General features: G+C 39.0%; 1 protein-coding gene across 2 annotated transcripts in view; it reads left to right on the forward strand.

The window, feature by feature from the left end:
• GUCA1C (guanylate cyclase activator 1C) overlaps positions 1-11,908 on the forward strand; it is a gene marked incomplete at its 5' end in the record, with an annotated part of 33,964 nt that extends 22,056 nt beyond the window's left edge. For both annotated transcript variants that reach the window (XM_084526686.1, XM_084526687.1), the window contains 3 exons: positions 5,082-5,231; positions 7,974-8,061; positions 11,145-11,908. In XM_084526686.1, coding sequence (XP_084382812.1) covers positions 5,082-5,231; positions 7,974-8,061; positions 11,145-11,275 — 369 coding nt within the window. In that variant the 3' untranslated portion in view covers positions 11,276-11,908. The remainder of the gene's footprint in view (positions 1-5,081; positions 5,232-7,973; positions 8,062-11,144) is intronic.
• Positions 11,909-19,281: the final 7,373 nt, after the last annotated feature.

Below are 19,281 nucleotides of genomic sequence, written 5' to 3' on the forward strand. Positions count from 1 at the left end.
ATAACAGAGTAGTTTAATAACTGATGAATAGTCCCGTTTTTATATACCATGTTGCCCTTGTCCAGATTCAGGGAAATCTCGTGTTTCTGGCACAAAGGAAGATGTCACCTGTCATTTGCTTCTTTCTAGCTAGGTTTTAAAGCTAGTTATTTTCAAACGTGGAATTGCCTCAGACCGTTCAATTTTGGGATGGTAAATCCTCAGACCTTGCCACCATTCTTTCCAGTATGTGGGCTGTATCATTCTGCTAGTCTGACCTTGACTGAAGTGAACAGAGGCCTTTCACCCTGTGGTATTCACTGTTGCTTAAAACCAATTTAGTTAAAAGTTCTTCACCTGAATCTTTTCTTTCAGAACAGATATTCACAGCTCCAGCTTGCTTTTACTTTAACCTTTTCAATATTGTGAGGCTGAGCTCAGATTTTTGGGCATTCAGCTCTTTTGTCTTCTTTCTCCGGTCCTAATGTCACTGAGCTGCTTTTTACTGATCAGGATCTGGGCAGTGGGATATGTGTCACAGTGCAAGAAGCTTCTGTTAGCAGAGTCAAGAGCTGATGGCAGGGTGAGACCGCTGACCGCCTTTATTGCCTGAATGGAAGCTTGTTCTCAAATTAGTCTGATGCTTCCAGGTCACAGGTGTGCTAAAAGGAAAGGGACAAATTTTGCTGGGCGTAATTGGTAAGATCTCCACTAAACAGAAAGTCTTGTTTCATAAAGGCCCGCTTGACACAGCCTCCTGACAGTAAGTAGCTTAGCAAGCCCAAAGACATGGTTTCCAAGGCAGGTCACCCAGCTGGGCGGTTCTGTCAGGAGGCAAGGTCTGCACAGCATGTGCAGAGCATTGTGCAGGCCCTGGAAAGGGGCCAAGAAGTGAGAGAAAACTCATCCCTGTAGGGGCTGAGGGTAAATGTGGCAGTTCTGTGTTGGCAAGCAGCTAAGGCAGGATGAGCACAGGGCAACCATCACATAGGCAGGGCCTACACAGGGCCTGGGGACAGAGGGCGGGCCAGGGCCTCAACCGATGGCACACCTGGAGCCCAGGGAGTGGGCATAGGGCCTGGCAGTGCAGGGCAATCCATGTGGTCCCTGAGGATTAGTGTCATGTAACCAAAAAATTCTCCTTCCAGTTTTGGAGTCTGCGTTTGTGCTTGTTTTGTGAATGAAACACTGTCACAAAGGACTTCGGAAATGCCCATCAGTGAACTGAAAGCCAATCACAGCATCAAGGGGAACTAGCGTGCACAACCATCATGTGGTTCAGTCTGCCCTTAAGCTTGTGGTTCTCCTGATCAAGCTGGTGCAGGCTAAAAATACATTTATTCATTTATTTATTTTGAATAAATAAATGTTAAGGTAAGGAGTAAGTCTATAAGACTTACTCAGGGGCATGTAAAAGAAGTTTTGAGGGCTTTTTGTTGGCTCTCTGGCCCACTCCTCAGAACCGCTTTGGGGAGATTTCCCCCATTTGGGGAGGGAGTTTTTCCTGCTTTTCCACTGTACGTAGAGGATGTATCTTGTGAGCTTAACCCAGCAGACTTTGTGTATGCGGGCAGGGAAGGGAGGATAAATTCACTCTCCCTCTGAAAGCCAGCAGTGTAATACACAATAAATGTTTGTTCATTGTCTTTTGTATTATAAAACAAGGAGTTCCGTTTGAGGAGCAGGAGTTGCAAAAGCTCCCTGCTGAAGTAAGATGTATAATACTTGGCTAGACACTATGAAAATTCTTTTGCTTAATGTAACAAAAAAGAGAACCCCCTCCCCTTCTCTCCTTCTGCATCTCAGTTGCCTCTTTTGTCCAAAGACACTGCTGCAAAGTTCATGTAACCATCTCCTGATAAGTTGCTAAACTAGTGTATCAACATCCTGCATTCCTGTCTCACGCTGGGCCAACATGACCAAATAAAAAAAAAAAAGAAGTTGAACCACAACGCGGAGGAAGACTACGGCCTTCATCTTCACAACCACCAGAGGGACAGAGACGACCCCCTAGCAACAGTGCGCGCAGTCGCAGAATATACCAGGATGTGCTGCGTAATCCCAGAATTACCAAGATATAAAAAGGGACCCTGGCGGGGGTGAGGTGCGCGCCGTTGGTGGAGCCGAGACTCCCCGGCCGCCCAGCGCTGTTTTGCTTGCTGTTGCTTACTCAATAAATTCCTTTCTATTATTAATGCAATGCTCTCTGAAAATTAATTAAGGGGGCAACTTATAACAAGCAGTATTGAGTAGCATGTTGCCTTTGAGGTAGGCAGGTTCCAGCTCCACACAGGCACAGACAATAAGCCCTGACATTCAACAACTCCATCAGTCACCTTACTCTGTCCAGTGTCCTAAAATGTGAAATAAGCAGGTTTCACTAGTGCTAACTCCTTTGAATAAAAATATTTTGAATGAGCACTTTGCAATAACACAGTGAAGCACTGGAAGTAAATTATTTCTATCTTCCAGCTAGTAAACAACTCAGCTTATTGTGGTTTTGGTGCTTTGTTGTTGTTTTTCTTTATTACTATTTTCTTATTATTTATTTTACTATTTTTATGGTGTCCCTTTGCTTGTGATTGAGTGACATCCTAATTAGCAACAGATACCTTACCATGTGTGCTGCACAGCATGAAACTTTACAGAGCCTGGAGACACATGAGGAGATACCTAGGCATTTGTATTGTGAATGGTTATGGAGCAGCAGATGGGTAAATCAGCACTGCAGTATTTTTTTAATAACATCATAATACATTTATTGGACTATTAATTGTACTTGAAGAACGAGGGGATTATCTTCATAGGTTATTGCTATGATTTTTTCCATTATTTAATGCACTATACTAAGGCTTCTCTATGCCACTGTCAAAAATGCAGTATTTTTCTTTCTTAGAAAAAGCTCTGGATATGTGTATCATGATTTCTATAGCTTTCATATCACATACATTATAGGCAGAAAATATTTATGTTTTTTGATGGAGAAAGGAAAAACAGCATGCTTCTTGTCAATGCCTCTGTGCAACATGCTTCTGGTTCCATACCATGTAGGTAAACATGTTGGCCTTCTCAGTATTCATATTTCTGGAGCAGTGGCTGCTGAGGTTAACACGTTGCTGGTGGTCTTTGTGTGGCTACAGCCATATGTGTCTGGGGCTTTCCTAGTTACCACAGGGTCCCTCAGATGTGTTTCAGAGATTGGTTGTTTGTCTTTTACCTTGGTCCTCAGTCTCTTCCCACTTGGGACAGGCCAAATAATCCACTAGATAAGAGTTCATACTACAAAACATTAAGCTGATTTTTACATTTTCCAAACTTCTGGTATTCTGTTGCTGGTAAGAGCAATGGAAATAAAACAAAGACATAAAAAGAAAGCAAACAAAATACAGTTTTCCAAAACCCAGAGTGAAATATAAGGGAGGAAAAAAAAAAGAAAAAAGAAAAAAAAAAAACAAAAAGAAAATTAATCTAGTCACAGACATGAAGAAAGCCTAAAACTAATCTGTAGTTTCAGTAAGTAGTATGAAATTCAATGAAGAAGCAGCAATGTGAAACGCATGTAACCGCATTCTTAATAGATCTATAAAATTAGGGGGTGGAAATGTAAAATATCTGATGAGATGTTTCTTGAAATAATATTTCCAAAAATAAAATCCAAGTTGCTGTGCCAGAAAGAAGCATAAAGTTTGTGGTACATAATGTGCCATTTTTTGGCAAAGTATCTGCTTGTAATACTGGGCCTAATCTTGCTGGAAAACTACATGCAGTTACTGTCAGATTTAATTTCATCCCAAACTGCAGTTGAGGGGTATCTTTGGCTTCACTGAATTTACTGTAATTAAAATTACAGTAAATCCAGCAATGATGGCAGAACCTGCACAGAAAGTCTGTGAAACCATAAGTCAGCCTGCACAAGATATGCATACACAATTTCTGCCTCTACACTGAATCCAGTGTGTTGGATTGGATTTACCTCTTAGGTGCTACTGCTTTGTACAGAACAACTTTGCACAGAAATGGAAACAAGCACTACAAGTACGGCAATGAGTCACACCATGCCTTTATGAGACTTCTTTTCCTTTGTTCTAATAAAGTCAGGAGGACACATTAATGCTGATGTATCACAATAAAAATAAGTAACATGCTAAACCTAGTAGATACTCATCCAATCACCTGAGTCACAGGCCATCTGAAGCTGATGACAGCCTTTCCAAGGTTTTCCAAGTGTTTGGATTCTGACCAATATAAAATCACAAGATTAAATTTACCAGCTGCTAATTCTTTTTATATGCACAGAAGAAACAGTTGGAGCAAGTACTTTCCAAATTCAGCAACTGTTCTTCCATCCTCACCGCTTTTTTACACAAACAGAGGAAATGTTACAGTAGCTTAGACCACCTGACCATGGAGTCCTGTCCATCAGTAGCTTCAGAGAAGGAAGCAGAAAATAAGGAATTAAGTCAATCTCAAATGTTCCTTCCCTATGAATATCCCCCAATCCTCACTATTTACATGTATAAACTAGCTTATGACCTGAAGGCTTTATATCCCATGAAAAATGTATCAGTCAGAGAGACCCGATGTGGTTTATATGGATAAACCACAGTATCTGGAGCTCATGGCAGGTTACCGGTTACCAGGCATAATTCTTATTGCATTATCTCAGAGATGAATAACACCTGGAGCATCTCTGTTGCACTGGAAAATATCCAAATTTCTGCAGCAATTACATGAAGATAAACAGCTCCACTGCAGAAATCTCAACAGTACCAAACTGGATATCCCAGACTCCCCTTTTTTGCATGTAGAAGCCTACCACAAACTTGTTTTTCTTCTCTTCAAACAATGTCAATAGAAATTGCTCTGAATTGATTTGCTTCCCCTGCAGCTTTCAGGAAAGAACAAAACTATCTGAGCTAACACTTCTTCATACAGTGCTTCCAGTTGAGCTCATCCTTGTTAAAGACCACAGGATATTCCTACGTTAAGGTGCTTTATAAATCAGCTTGTATATTGAATTCAATGACCTGTTTCTGTGAAATTGCCAGAATGAACAGAAAGTGAACATTATTAAATGGAGGTTTTCTCTCTTTCTCTCTTAGGATGGATTTATAGACTTCTTGGAGTTCATAGCTGCAATAAATTTGGTTATACGAGGGAAAATTGACCAAAAATTGAAATGGTATTTTAAGCTATATGACGCTGATGGAAATGGATGTATTGACAAAAAAGAACTATTAAGCATATTCACGGTAAGCGAATTATGACCAATCATAATTGCGTTTGGCATAGCGCGTTATCTCTGAAACATTAGTTGAAACATCGCATGTTGTATTTTACCTAATGCTTTACAGTCATAAAAGCAGAACTGTTCTGGCTAGTGACACTCTTGTCATTGGTTTCTTGCTTACTGAAATAAACATATCTAAGTAGTATTTTACTTTACACCATAATTCTCTATATATGCTGATTTACTGAAAGTGAAAAACTATAGAAACAGGAGAAACACTATTGAGATAAACTGTGTAAGAAGGCAGGGTAGAGCTGAAGTAGCATAATGAATAAAACAGCTGTTTGCAAGCATTTGTGCCAGTTTGTTGTGGAAAAATGGCTTCTCAAACTGAACTTTCTGCACAAAAAAAAAATGTAGATGTTGTCAAAATATTCAAATATTTTCATTCGTTTTGAAAGGCTTTTAGATTTGTTTACTACAAATGCCATTACTTGTTTTTTTAAATTAACTTGGGGAAAGTTAATTTTATCATTAAATCCTGCACTGACATTTTGATACAAATATTGTAGATTTTTTTTTTTCCTGAAAATGGGTGTATTTCAAGCCCACAAACCAAAGCAGTGTAATTCTTTCCGCACAACGATTTCCGTATTTTTCAACTTGCTCTGGTGAGCTAATATTTTGCACTTCAGTAGATGCTTTCAACCAAAAGATATTATAGGGTTCCTTGCAAATATGAATGACTTGTAATACTTCTTTCTAAATGTACTGAACTTGTTACAGATCAAGGTTTTGCTGCAGGGAGCGTAAAATCTAAATAGGGATTTAATGTCATAACAAACAAGGAAAGTAGTTTTCCAAGATTCTGTCTTGCTGCTGGTGCCTGGCTAGTCATTGTTAGAGACTTTCAAGAGCTGCTGCCTCAAATGAAAGGAACCAGAGCTAGATTAGCCATGTGGTCAAACAAATTAAGTTGATGCATCTCCTTCTAAAGAATGGCTTTCTAAATGCAGAAGGAGAGGCCTAGCATAGCCCACATTTCTCCTCATTTAAGACTGATGTCATCTTTCTGTTGTTGCAAGTCTCCATCATTTTCTACTCGAAGGCATTGATGCAGCTGCCTTTGTCTTGGACTCTATCCAAAAAGGGAATTAAAAACATTTTAATGTAAAGATTTCTTTTTTTAGCTTAGCTGGTTTTAAAACTTCTACTTCTCTTTTGGAGTAAGAGAACTTTAACTTAAACCTGTACAAGTCATTTGACTTACGCTAGATGAAAATAGATGAAACTCTAAACAAAAATAAAAATCTGGCTCACAGCCAGTGAGGGCTCTAATTATACTGAGCATCAGTAATCAAGGGTTTATCCAAAAAGAAATATCAGATCTGAGACTTTAATATAAATCAATAAGTCCTATTAAAACTTCATCTGTCCCTACAGCTATACAAGCTTTGGACCAGCAGATCATTTTAAGCCATCAAAATTCTTGCCAGAGCACTAGGCACCCTGTCAGTGCCTTTTTAACAGCCCGGATAATTTATTTTGTTATTTAGGGGGATTTTGTGGGAGTCAGTGATTCAAGTACTTCAGGAAGTACTGCTTTCCTCTTAGTGCTGCAAAAAATTTAACTTTGATGGAGGTATAGCCTTTTGAAGGCTGCATCGGGGTCAGGAATACAAAATACCGAAAGTATCCATAGTATGATTGAGTAATACAAACAAGTTTATGTACCTACATTTTCTAAAATTCTTGCTGCCTTTAGGAACTCTGTGCAAAGTATGGTAAAGACAGTGACGGTTAGGAATTGGCCATCAGTGCTGAATGTGTTTAGCTTACATTTTAATTCTATATAATGAGTTCTAAAATAGTATATAAAATAATATGGTGAATTACCCTACACAACACCATTCGTCTCGTGATAATTAGATGGTAAAAAAAAAAAAAAGTAAAACAACAAAAAAAAAAACTACAGTGTGCCCATTATATAGCATAAATGCATGTTTATACATAGATATGTATCTATTTTCTCAATCACTAAATGTGATACTGATTCTGAGTCCAACTCTGTAAACACATTTGTTGCATATTGGCCACCAGTTATTAACATATAGGCTCCTTCTTTATTGGCCAGAATGATCACCATAATGCAAAAATGATTCTCTCAGTGAATGGGACACAGTTTTGCAAAGGTATTCATTTATACCTTTACTCCAAATATTGGATACCTTTGCCACAGAAAAAGCAGGGGGGGAGATTACTTTTCTTAACTTCTTTGGAGGACAAGTAAATTCTGCCAAATTTCAGGACTGCCAGTCTAACTTTATTTGTGATTACTAAGTTAAACATTTTTTAATAGAAAAATGACTTAGGCTTTCTCATCATGTGCTTTCAGCTGCGAAAAATAATACTATATTTAAATCACACAGAGCATAGGGCACTCTCTAAACACACAGAACTCTCTAGGGTGAGATAAAAATGCTGGTGTGGAATCTAAAGTGTATTGCAGAATAGAGGTGCCACATGGTTTCAGAAGACCTTCAGAGATATGTAAATGAGGTCTGTAATCTTCAGGCGGTGTTATGTTAATTAAATTTCCAATCCTCATTACTGAAGATTTACTTGAAATAGCTATTTATTTAGCGATTTTGAAAGGGTTGGTGAGCTAAAGAGCTGCATCCCAATTACTGCGGTTGCCAGTGTATTGTTTTCACAACTTGAAGGAAAAAAAGTCTGAAAGAACTTTCTGCATTTCTGTCTTCAGGCTATCCAGGCTATTAATGGGCACACCAACATGTCCGCTGAAGAATTCACAAACATGATATTTCAGAAGATAGATGTGAACAATGATGGTAAGAATCTAGGTTTTCTTGATAATGGCAGGATATTTTTCCCCACGAGAGAGTGTAGGATAAGGAGGGGAGTTGAACATACTACTGAAGAACTGTCTGTTCTAGATAAACTGAAAACCTGTCTGTTCTTCTTTATCTATACTCATCCAGATTTACAGTACTGCCCCTATTAACCTGGCACAGGAATTACATGCAGTAGTGGCTAAAACACAAAGGTCTTGCACTGTTCATCTGAAATGACAGTGCTCTGGTTGCACAGCAAAATGAAGGTATTTTTTCAGTATATCCACAATGGCTTAATCTACTTAAACTGAACAAGAAAATCAACTAAGATGCATAGTTGCACATGCCCTATCATGTTTTAAAGACTGGACAGCGTAGTGGATGTCTCTTGAAGTCTGAATGTTAACACATGCTAAGACACATGCTATTGTTTTTTCTCAGGAGAACTGGATTAAGCCAATTGGATTTACAATTGGAAACTAAGACTTCAATTCACTGCTTTGGAATTATTTCTAGTAAAAAAAATTGTCACACATTAATGTCTTCCCTCCTATTCCTAACCATGAATATGCTCCTTCTACTGGCAACCACTGTAGTAATTGACAAATTAGAAATGTTAGGAAAGCAGGAAAGCATTGCAGAGCAAGATCAGATCCCAGCCAAGAATTTGTGGTTTTTTTTTTTTTTTTTTTTTTTTTTGAGGTCTCATTTGGTGTATTCAAGTTATTTTTAAGGAAGCTGTTTGCAATATATAATCAGAATATAAATAGTGATCTTGTGATGCATATGAATAGCTGGTAGAACATTTTTCCCACCTGTTTCACCCATTTTCAGGGTGAAGGCAAATTACAGACTCCAAACAACACAGTCATATTCTAGAATGTAACCGCAATACTATGATACTTTTTACTTTGACCCCTTCTTTGATCATGTTTACTTCCAAGTAATAGTTGTATCTGAGCTAGACCATCAGCTAAAAAATAACTTGTGTCTTCAATATTAGCAATGAGATGCCAGAACATGAATTATTCAGAATCTTCTTCATAATACTCCCCTTTCAAACTGTTTTCCATAACTAGATACTTTTTAAAATAGCTGCAAAGCAGCAGGACTAACTCAGCCTGAGAAATGGGACACATTTTTCTAAGTTTATCTTAAGCTATGCTGCCTCCTTGTAGCTGCTTATTAAAAATAAAATAAATAAATAAAAGTAAATAGACAAATAAGCTGTGATGGCCTTCCTCACATTAAAGTACAAGAAATAATCTCATGGCAGCAGGGAGCAATCCCTAAAACAAATCTCCTGATGGCCTTGCAATTTATTTTCATTACTTAAAGGAAATTTCAGGCTCATCACAGTCCCAGTGAGCCTGGATACGCTAGCATAACTTCATTTCACTGGTAACTGCAGTGTTCTTTGTGCACTTGTATTCTGATATTGTTAATTTGAAATACATAGCCCTGGGATCAAAGGAGGGAAGTCAAGACCTGCTCAAGGGAATGGACAGACCATGAAACAGACAGTCCAGTTCTGGTGACTGAAACCTGCATAAGCAGGAAAGCGATGCAGCAGGTCCCTCTGACGAGTCCAGGAACCCTATTCGCACGTTCCAGTCAGTCAAAGGTGACAAAGAGGGGAGGAGATGGGGAGTAAGAGGAATATGTGGAGCAGGGGGGAAGATCTGAGGAAGTGAGTGGACGAGTAGCAAAGCGGAAGGATGCAGGCAAGTGTGCAGAGACAGCACCTTCTGGCTCCGCTCCTGGGATTATATGAGGGCACTGAGGTTGATTGGGGAGGAGTGAACATCCTCAGGACACTGTACATCGACCACTGGAGAGGGTCTTGCTCCTCTTGCTGCAGCCTGAGAGCCAGGACTTGTGTCAGAGGGGCTCCTTTCACTTAGTGTGTATGTGAGCCTGTTCACAGTGCAGTGGAGACCATATGACAAAAGACGAAGCAGCCTTTATTGCCAATGGGTCATTTTCAAATTCTTCACATGCTGATCGTTTTTGGTTTTCAGTCAGGTTAAATTTCCAAACTTGCCATGAACAGAAACCAAAACAGAAACAAAACAAAACAAAAACAAAAACAAACAAACAAACAAACAAAAAAATGCAGGGACTGCTTAAATCTGAAAATAGCTGAAATTCATCTACCTAAGCATTTACCAGAAGTGCATGTGATTTACATTGCTGGGCCCCAGAATGCAGGGGCCCTTAGTCATCCAGCAAGTTTCTTTTTGCCTGGCCTCTTTCAATTTCTTACTTCAGTAAAAAATCATTCATTTTTATGATTTTAATAAAAAACTTAAGAGGAAAGAATCACTCTTCCTCTTAAACTAAGGCCTGTTTCCCCTTTCAAATAAAAACAGTATCACTGGAATAATTTCTAGCCAGAGAATCGTGTACGCTCCAGTGTACTTTGCCAGCAGACAGATCGCTGCCAGGGAAGTAAGCAGGAGAAAAAGGTTAAATGGTATTCCTGTTCCTGCAAAAAGGAGGTTGTCTTGAAATTTCCAAAGTATTACCTGATTTTAGAACGAGTCCAAAAAAATCTTTAAAATCATGACCATTTCAGTTGCTTGGAAGAATTTCCCTAATCAAACCGCTTAACTGTTTTTTTTTCATCATCTTATCCTGGCTCTAAATAATCCTTGTAGTCAACACAGGGGATGTGCTTGGTAATCCTCAGCAAATCATCCCCTAATCTCTGTTAAAACCACCTATAAACTAAACTCTGGTTAGCTTGGTAAGAATAGCTCCATGCAGCTGAATTATGCCAGAATGAACCTTTAATTAGAACCCCACACATCTGTCATTGAAGATGCTAAACACTATAGTTGTCTTAGACTTCTGTGAAAGTGGTATTTGATCTGTTTAATAAAGAAAAGTGAACATGAGCTCTAAGATCTAATGCAAAATGGGAAAACATATGACAATATTCTTCCTGCATTTGCATATCAGCAGAGAAGTACAGGGAATCTTCTTGGGGGATGCAACCTAGCATGAATGGCCTCGTGTTGGGTTGAGAGTGATTGTTGCATTCCTTGGTTCCTAAAGAGTATCTGATTTCCTTTTAGGGGAATTGACTTTAGAAGAGTTTATCACCGGTGTGGAAAGAGACGGGGACCTAATGGAATTGATTACAAAAAGTTTCGACCTTTCCAACGTACTCAAAGTCATACAGAGCGGCAGGCGGCACAGCATCTGAAGGATTCAGTGATGGATGTAGCATCTGTTGTCATTGTTTCAAGGAAGATAACATTTGATATATTCAGAGAGCTTGATGTTGTCAAAACCAGCCCAGACAATACCAATCACTCAGGTCCAGGAATAATTCTCCCTCAGAATTTTCACTCTTGACTCCACATCTCTCCTCTTCTTTATTCTGTCTCTCGCGAAGGACTGTGGCAACTACAGAACACAAACCTTTGCCCACATACATGTATAATAGAAAAGATATTTGATGCAGTACAAATAACTTGTTTGGTCTCTATGAACGCTGTTCAAAATAATAAAACAGTGACAATATCACAAAATGCAACCTTTCTAGAGAACAGGGATTTATTTATTTATTTTAAGTACAGGTTCTTTAATCTGCTATCTAAAATGTGGCAATAAACATCTAGGTAAGATTGGCTCCTATCAGGATCAATTAAGAACAAAGCCTGGCTTGAATTAACTTAACACTTAATCTAATCAGTGCTCAAAATTGGACTAGATTTTCTGGGAAACACCTTGGTCAGCTCAATATTCCAGAGATGTACATCCTCTTTAACAAACCATCTACCACTCTTGATTTCATTACATCTGTATAATAAAATAACATGATGTTTTGATGTTTTTCACAAGGTCCAGCTACTGTTCTTTCAAATTAACTTTTATAGAAGCACTGGGATGAAATTCTGTTATCTTTGTAGAGTAGCATTAGAAATTCAAAGAATGTTTAAAACACATCATTTTGTAAGCACTGGAATTAATATCATCTGGTTTCCCAGAGATGTGTCCTTTGACTTGTATGTCCTCCTTTGCAAAACAGTTCATCTTCACTGGGCTCTTTGCCACAGCTTCATGAGACAAAAAGTAAGATGTATGATGACTAGCTCATGCTGATGGGACTGCTGGCTTCTGCCAAACAGACTGTTTAACAGCTGAATTCTTCCTGCCTTCCCCTGTCAGGGAGTACAACGGTATTTTTGTCCTGCCCAGATACCTGGGCGAAAGCTTTTAGCAATTTAGTCTCTTTGAGACTTCTACCTTCTTTCAAACTGGGTTGCAATCATCTCTGAATGTGGTAGCTGTTAGGAGTACAGAGAAGGGATTCACAGATGGCATGCATGATCACGTATGTCTCATTTTTTTAGGAAACCAAGCTAAAAACAACTCAACCTTACTTTCTAACAAACAAGATTAATTCTTTGAGCTGAAATGTAACTGCATGAGTTGTCTGAAAAGGGAAAATCATGGCTCTCTCTGGTTCTGTTGCGATGGATTCTCTCTCAAGTCTGCAACCAGTTCTATCAAGTCATTATGTTATGTTGTAAGAATAAGTTCTCCTTGGCTGGCAGTGCCCTGAAGGCAACACACTAATACTAGATGCTGTTAGAAACATCAGCTTAATGCAAAATCATTTGTGCATGGGTAGGTGCAGGTTGAAGGAAACACTTATTAAGACTTAAATATGAAAAAGTTTTGCTTTTTTTTTTTCCTAAGTCACTACAAGTCTGCATCCATTTAACACAGAAATGTGCTCCATCATCTGCAATTATTATCCCAGGTTCTGGTTTGATCAATGGAATATACTAGAAGTATGCAACAAGCATCACTTGACATTATAAACAGCTCTGACATTATAGTTCTGACATTTGAATCTTTTATATCCTTTCCCAAAAAAGAGAATGATGTATGAGATTGCTAGTGGGTTCGAACTTTAAGTTCTTGTATTTATTCATCATTGACACATTAATATCTCACTGTCAGTATCAGTTTTCTCACACTTAGACTTCAGAAAATCACTTTTCTTTATTTACTGTTTTGCATTTAGATTTTGTGAGGATGGTGGTCTTCAGAACTGGCTCTAAAATATTTAAAATGAAGTGGTCCAATCTAAGCAACTTGGGTATACAAAAACAGCTGGGTTTTGGGTTGTTGCTTTTAAAATAATGAAGTTTCTGACTTTGAAACTTGACTGCTGTCTACGTATATTGGTCTCTCTCTCTTTTTCTCTTTCAATAAATGGATCTTAAAAGAGAGTATTTCCATTTAAATTTGCCTAATTGTTCTGTGCAACTGTAATTATATGACGGGAATTACCAAATCAAGGGGAGCGTTGTTTTCTATTAAAAACTAATGTATGTAAGGAAGTTCTTAGCCTCTCTCTCTGTCTCTGTCTCTGTCTCTCTCTGTGTGTGTGTGTGTGTGTGTGTGTCTCTCTGTGTGTGTGTCTCTCTGTGTGTGTGTCTCTCTCTCTGTGTGTGTGTGTGTCTCTCTGTGTGTGTCTCTCTGTGTGTGTGTGTGTGTGTGTGCGTGCGTGCGTGTGTGTGTGTGTGTGTGTGTGTGTAACTAAATTTTAAAGGAGTACCTGACATGCTCACTTTATACACTTCAATTCAGCAGAAATCTATATAATTAAGAAAAAGTACCTTTTCTGCTTAATGTAAACACTGTGGCACATTTCCTTAAATATTTACCCACAATAATTCCACACATTTTCGGGACTGTTCATAAGATTTCATCTAGGTTTGTGTAAGTTTCCTTTAATGACTTAAGCACTGTTCAATATACAGGTGCTTGAGATAAATGCATTACTGTCACAATTTTCTACTGATCTCAGTCTTTTAAACTTGTCAGGTGTTGATTGAGTGTATCAGTGAAATCAGGTGGCACTTGCAAAGCCTGTCTAATCTGACTCCCCAGAGTCTTGTTCTGAAACAACCTGAAGCTGCAGCTCATCACGGCACAGGTGCTTTGTAGTAAAGAAGGAATATTGTAAGCTGACCTGTCTGTTCAAATGCTTATTGCTGATTTAATAGACAGCAGAAAAGCAAAAAGCAAGCCAAATGTTAGCTCATGTTACATTTACCCCTTAGCAAATATGTAAGTGGTTAAGGGGTAGTGATGAGCCACTGATCTTTTGCTACAAAACACTGCATGGGAGGAAAAAAAAGAAAAAAAGAAAAAAAAAAAACCACATTATAGCATATGCTCTCAAAAAATGTCTCTGTCAGCAAGAATGATGTAGATGCCAGCTGTTAAAGTCTGGAGAAGCTGGGCTGCCTATATCATCATCACAGGGGGGTAGGTTTTAGTTAGGATAAATGCGCCCTGAGAGTAGCTAATCGTTTTGTCACCATATTCACCTTGGAAAGAACCACAGGTTTCAAATTCACTCTGTGCAGCTGGGTGAGCTTAGCCAATCAACAGGGTAATTGGTAGTTTCTCTTCTAATATAAGCTCTTTTTCTGTTAAGAAATCCTTTTGACATTATGCTCTTTTTATTGCATCCAAACAGCTAAAGGTAATTAGTGTGACAGTTCTCTTTTTCAAACAATTCATAATTGTCCTAACATTATCTCCTTTTCTATTCTGGTAGCTTAATATGCTAGAAAAATAAATAGGCACTTTTTCTTCTGAGAATCTGGGAATTCAAAGCGACAAGAAAATTACCTTTTCTTATAGATATGAAATTGCTTAAGCATTAACAGGCATGATTAAGCCTTATGCCAAGTTATGCATCCCTGACAAAGTGGGAGGAAAGCTTGCTGTGGTGTGGAGAAGATATCATAGCTGCATTTGATTTTTGACCTTACGTAAGATTAGCTGTATCATGTAGAGCATAACGGTTAAACACTCAAGCCTCAGGTTCCCTGTGTGCTAGGACATATGTCCACTTATTTGAAGAAACTGCCTCGGTATCTACAAAAAGTCTTGAGGGGTTATAGAAACTACTGAGGAAGTCAAGGAGGGATATTTAAATATCATTTTTAAACATTCTGTTAAATATAGAGGAATATTCCTAAAGTTGGAGACGTAGCTTTTTATTGTACTTTTTTTTTTTTTTTTTTTTTTGATAGGCCTTTATTAGAAATCTTAGGGAGAAAGTAGCTCAAAGACATGTTTTTTAATGTGCCAAAATATAGCTGTTGGATGGAACAGGCTCTTTTCTCCAGTCCCTGCCCAACTGTTTGCATCACTAACATTTCTACACTAACAATAAAGCTTTGGTGAACCCTTGCTTTGGTCTCCAGTGACCTGACAACTTCTTATCTAAAGATTAGGAAAAGAGCCATGGTTTGGCTGGTATGTGTAGCAGGCAGGGACACTTTTACTTCTACATTATAATTGGGATGCTGAGCAGTGGACAAACCTCTGGCTCATGACTCTGAAGACAGAAGGATTGATTTGAAAGGTGATGTCATGCACTGATTTTTGCCTACAACAGCCATGTGAGAGAAGATACAGCCATCAAAGGTAACTTATTTGACAAAGAATTTTTTTTCTAAGTGTTTTCCTGTAACTCCGCTTAGCTTTTATTTCCCCTTTCTCTGCAGTAGAGCTGAGAGAGAATTTAAGACTGTTAACCACAGAGTTGTTACTATGCCTATAATCAAAACTGTAATGAAATACTATCTTTTGAGTTGTAAAATCATCAAATTCAATTGCTTCCAGTTTGAAGTTCTAGTTACTTTAAATAAGGTCTGAGGTTCTTGTCTCATTTAAAGCTGTACCTTTTATCAAAAAAAAAAAAAAAAAAAAGGAAACTATGTCCCCTCACAAAATACTGGGAGGGCGGAAGAGAGGGAGGAACAGAACAACCTAGAAGACCATGGGGAAAACAGAGAAGGAAAGCTGAAGAGGTAGAAAAGCAGAGGTCAGCAGGCCCCGTGAAGGAACACCAAGGTGTCATAACCTTGTCTCATAAGGAGCGTGCTGTAGAGAAATAGCCAAATGTTAGAGTATGGAAAAGAAAAGAGGCTATGAAGAAGCATGTTCATGTTGTATTTGTTCTGTGCTTCAGGCCCTTCCCTTCACCAGGCCTTGCCATGCATGAGGCTGAGCAGGGCAAGACGAGGCCCATTTCCAGCACTTTCTTGCCTGCTGTTTTTTGTTGTTTTAGTTTTTACAGAGCACTTTCACGCTCCCCCAGCCTCCTCACCCAGACCCTTACTCTGTAACAACCCCCGACAGGGTGCTCTGCCTGCCCCTCAGTGCAATAGCCAGCTGCCCAACTCACCATGGGCGTCCACAACAGGCAAAACATGAAGTGCAGAGGCAGCTTCTGAGCTAGGCTGCGTTTCCAGTTCACCAGAACTGTTGGTGTGATGTGGTAGAAGGCCAATATTTAAACATATTAAGTGCCATTTGTGGTACAGGAGAAGCCTTTTTTATTCAACCAGCTTTATCAGGTCTCCTCCAGACAGCAGGGCCTGGTTGTGAGGCCCTGCCCCTCCACCCACCATCAGGGAGCAGCCTGTAGGCAACACCACGCAGAACATAAACCTTTCTGCTGGATTCAGCAGAAATGGCCAGAGAATAAATGACTGGAGAACTGAATGCGAAATGGCCGCCAAAGTTCCTGCCCTGTCCAGTCGTTCTCCAGCTAGCCCATAGGGTTGTGGTACTGGGGTCACAGAGGAGGGGACTGTCACCGGCATCACTGAATGTGTCACCTGGCCACCAGCACAGAGTTTTCTGGTACCATCCTATACCATGCCATTCCTCTCCAGTATTCTTCGAGAAGCCATTCCTTTTCTATAAATAATGCTAAGTAAAATAAAATAACACGATATCAGCACATCAAGTGCCCTGGAACTGTCCATTATAAAAGCATTTGGTGTTCTGCCAACATAAAGACATAGATGCATTTTTCATAATGGCTAACTGTCTAAAGCTGATTTATATTTATCTATTTACTATTTGTGAGTTCAATTGTAATAAATCTTATTTGAAATGAAGACATTACTGGCTGTTTTAAGCATTGGTACTGTTATGTGGTGGCGTTCTGTAGCCCACAAGTTCTGCAGTAAGGCTTTACTCTTCTGGTATCAACAAGGCTCAAGTTTTCTGTCACCGCTGCATGAACCCCTGTGCTCAGCGGTTAAATCACTTCTGTGGTGAGCAAGCCAGCCACAAGAGCAGTGAAGTGGATTGTACTCAGGCCTGGGAGGCCGCACCTCAAGTACTGTGTTCAGCTTTGGGCCCCTCACTACAAGAAGGGCATCGAGGCCCTGGAATATGCCCAGAGCAGGGCTACGAATCTGGTGAAGGGCCTGGATCAGAAGTCCTATGAGGAGCAGACGAGGGAACTGGGGTCATTTAATCTGGAGAAGAGGAGGCTCAGGGGAGACCTCATTGCTCTCTACAACCACCTGAAAGGAAGTTGTTGGGAGCTGGGGGTTGGCTTCTTCTCACAGATAACTAGTGATAGGACTAGAGGGAATGGACTCAAGTTGTGCCAGGGGAGGTTTAGGTGGGAAATGAGGAGACATTTCTTCTGAGGAAGAGTAGTCAGGCATTGGGACAGGCTGCCCAGGGAGGTGGTGGCGTCACCGTCCCTGGGAGTGTTTAAGGAGAGTTTGGACGTGGTGCTTAGGGACATGGCTTAGTGGGTGACATCTGTAGTAGGGTGATGGATGGACCGGATGATCTTGGAGGTCTTTTCCAACCTTAATGATTCTCTGATTTTCTACTTAACAACTTGGTTAATTCTGCAAATACTCACTGTTATTCTGTTTAAACAGAAGGTAAATAGTATTTCATTTTAGATGATATCTGTCATGCCTTGCTGCCCTAACTAAATTAAAAATCTTTACCAAAATTTGAAGGAAGAACCCAAAGGAGGTCACATGTGCAGCCCTGTATACACCAAGCTCCTGCTAAACCGTCAAACCAAAATTGCCTTCTGAGACTGTCTAGAAATAATCAGATTAGTAATGTCACAAATCAGATATTGAAATAGTGTTAATTTGCACAAGCATTTTTTCTACCAATGTTCTAATTAAGTGCTAACTGTACTTTATTTCTCAGATACCAAAGGAATTAACCATTCAAGATGTCTTCTCTTTCTTCAGAGAGGAGGTCCAACAGCCCAGCAATACAAATTTATCTTTTTTCATTCCTCTTCAGATGATTTTAATTAGTTGTCCAAGATATCAGGGTGCCATCAAGTGTGTCTGTTTAACACAGAGCAGAAATTTGCACACTGTGGAAAACTATTTATTATGAAGCACATTAACTTCTTTTCCCAGGTCACTAAGCACCTCCTGAATGGCGATGATACTCAAACGTTGCTTTTCACAACTTAGACTGTTAAAATGTCAACGGAGAAAATGCTTGGTATTCCATTCTCCTTTCCCATCAGGCATCTAGTCTTCTGGCTTTTTGAATATAGTAATTTAACCATAGTAATTTCATATCTCTTAAACTCTACCTTTCTTGGAAAAGCCGAAGTACACTCAAAATGCTAAATGAATGTGGACTTATGGAGCCTCTGTGGTCCCATGAAAGTCAATGATCCTATTGATTGCAAACTGGAACAGAGTTTCTGCAAATAATGTCTAAAGATATATCAAACTCTTGATTTATTCAGAATCTTATTAACCTTTTATGCGGCACAGTGTTTCTATGGGCTACTGTGGACAGGTGTCGGGAAAGAATGAAGTAAGTATTCTGGGAATATAAAAGAATATATCAAGAATGTATCAATGCCATAATTACTTTCCTGTTAAAAACAATGAAATATTTATGGAAAGAACTTGTTTTTTTGTGTGTGTTTCAAAAGAAACTAAACTGCTATCCAACTTTAGGCACTACTTTTGATTCTTAGCATCCAACCACACGTTCCTTCCATTTCTGTCCACAAGGCAATAAATACTGGGGGAGGGTTGTTTTTTAGAGGGGAGAGTGGGGTTGGTTGTTTTTCAGTTTGGGTTTTTTATTTTATTTTTTGCATTGGCAGTATACCTCTGGCACATAGTTTTAATAATTTCAGAAAATATAGGAGGAGTTGATGCATTTCCTCCCATTTTTATTTAAATTACATGTATTTGACAATCTCATTCTGTCCTGCAGGATTTCAAAACCTCTCAAATTTAAAACACAGCTCACTTTTTAAAAGCTTCTAATACTTTGAGGAAAAAGTTGAACAATTATAATTAAGTTTATTTATTTATTGTTCTTGTGTTGTTCCTTTCATATGCTAAAGGTTTATTATGTCAA

The sequence above is a fragment of the Aythya ferina genome (genome assembly GCF_964211825.1).
Source record: "Aythya ferina genome assembly, chromosome: 1".
NCBI classification, from domain to species: Eukaryota; Metazoa; Chordata; class Aves; order Anseriformes; family Anatidae; genus Aythya; species Aythya ferina.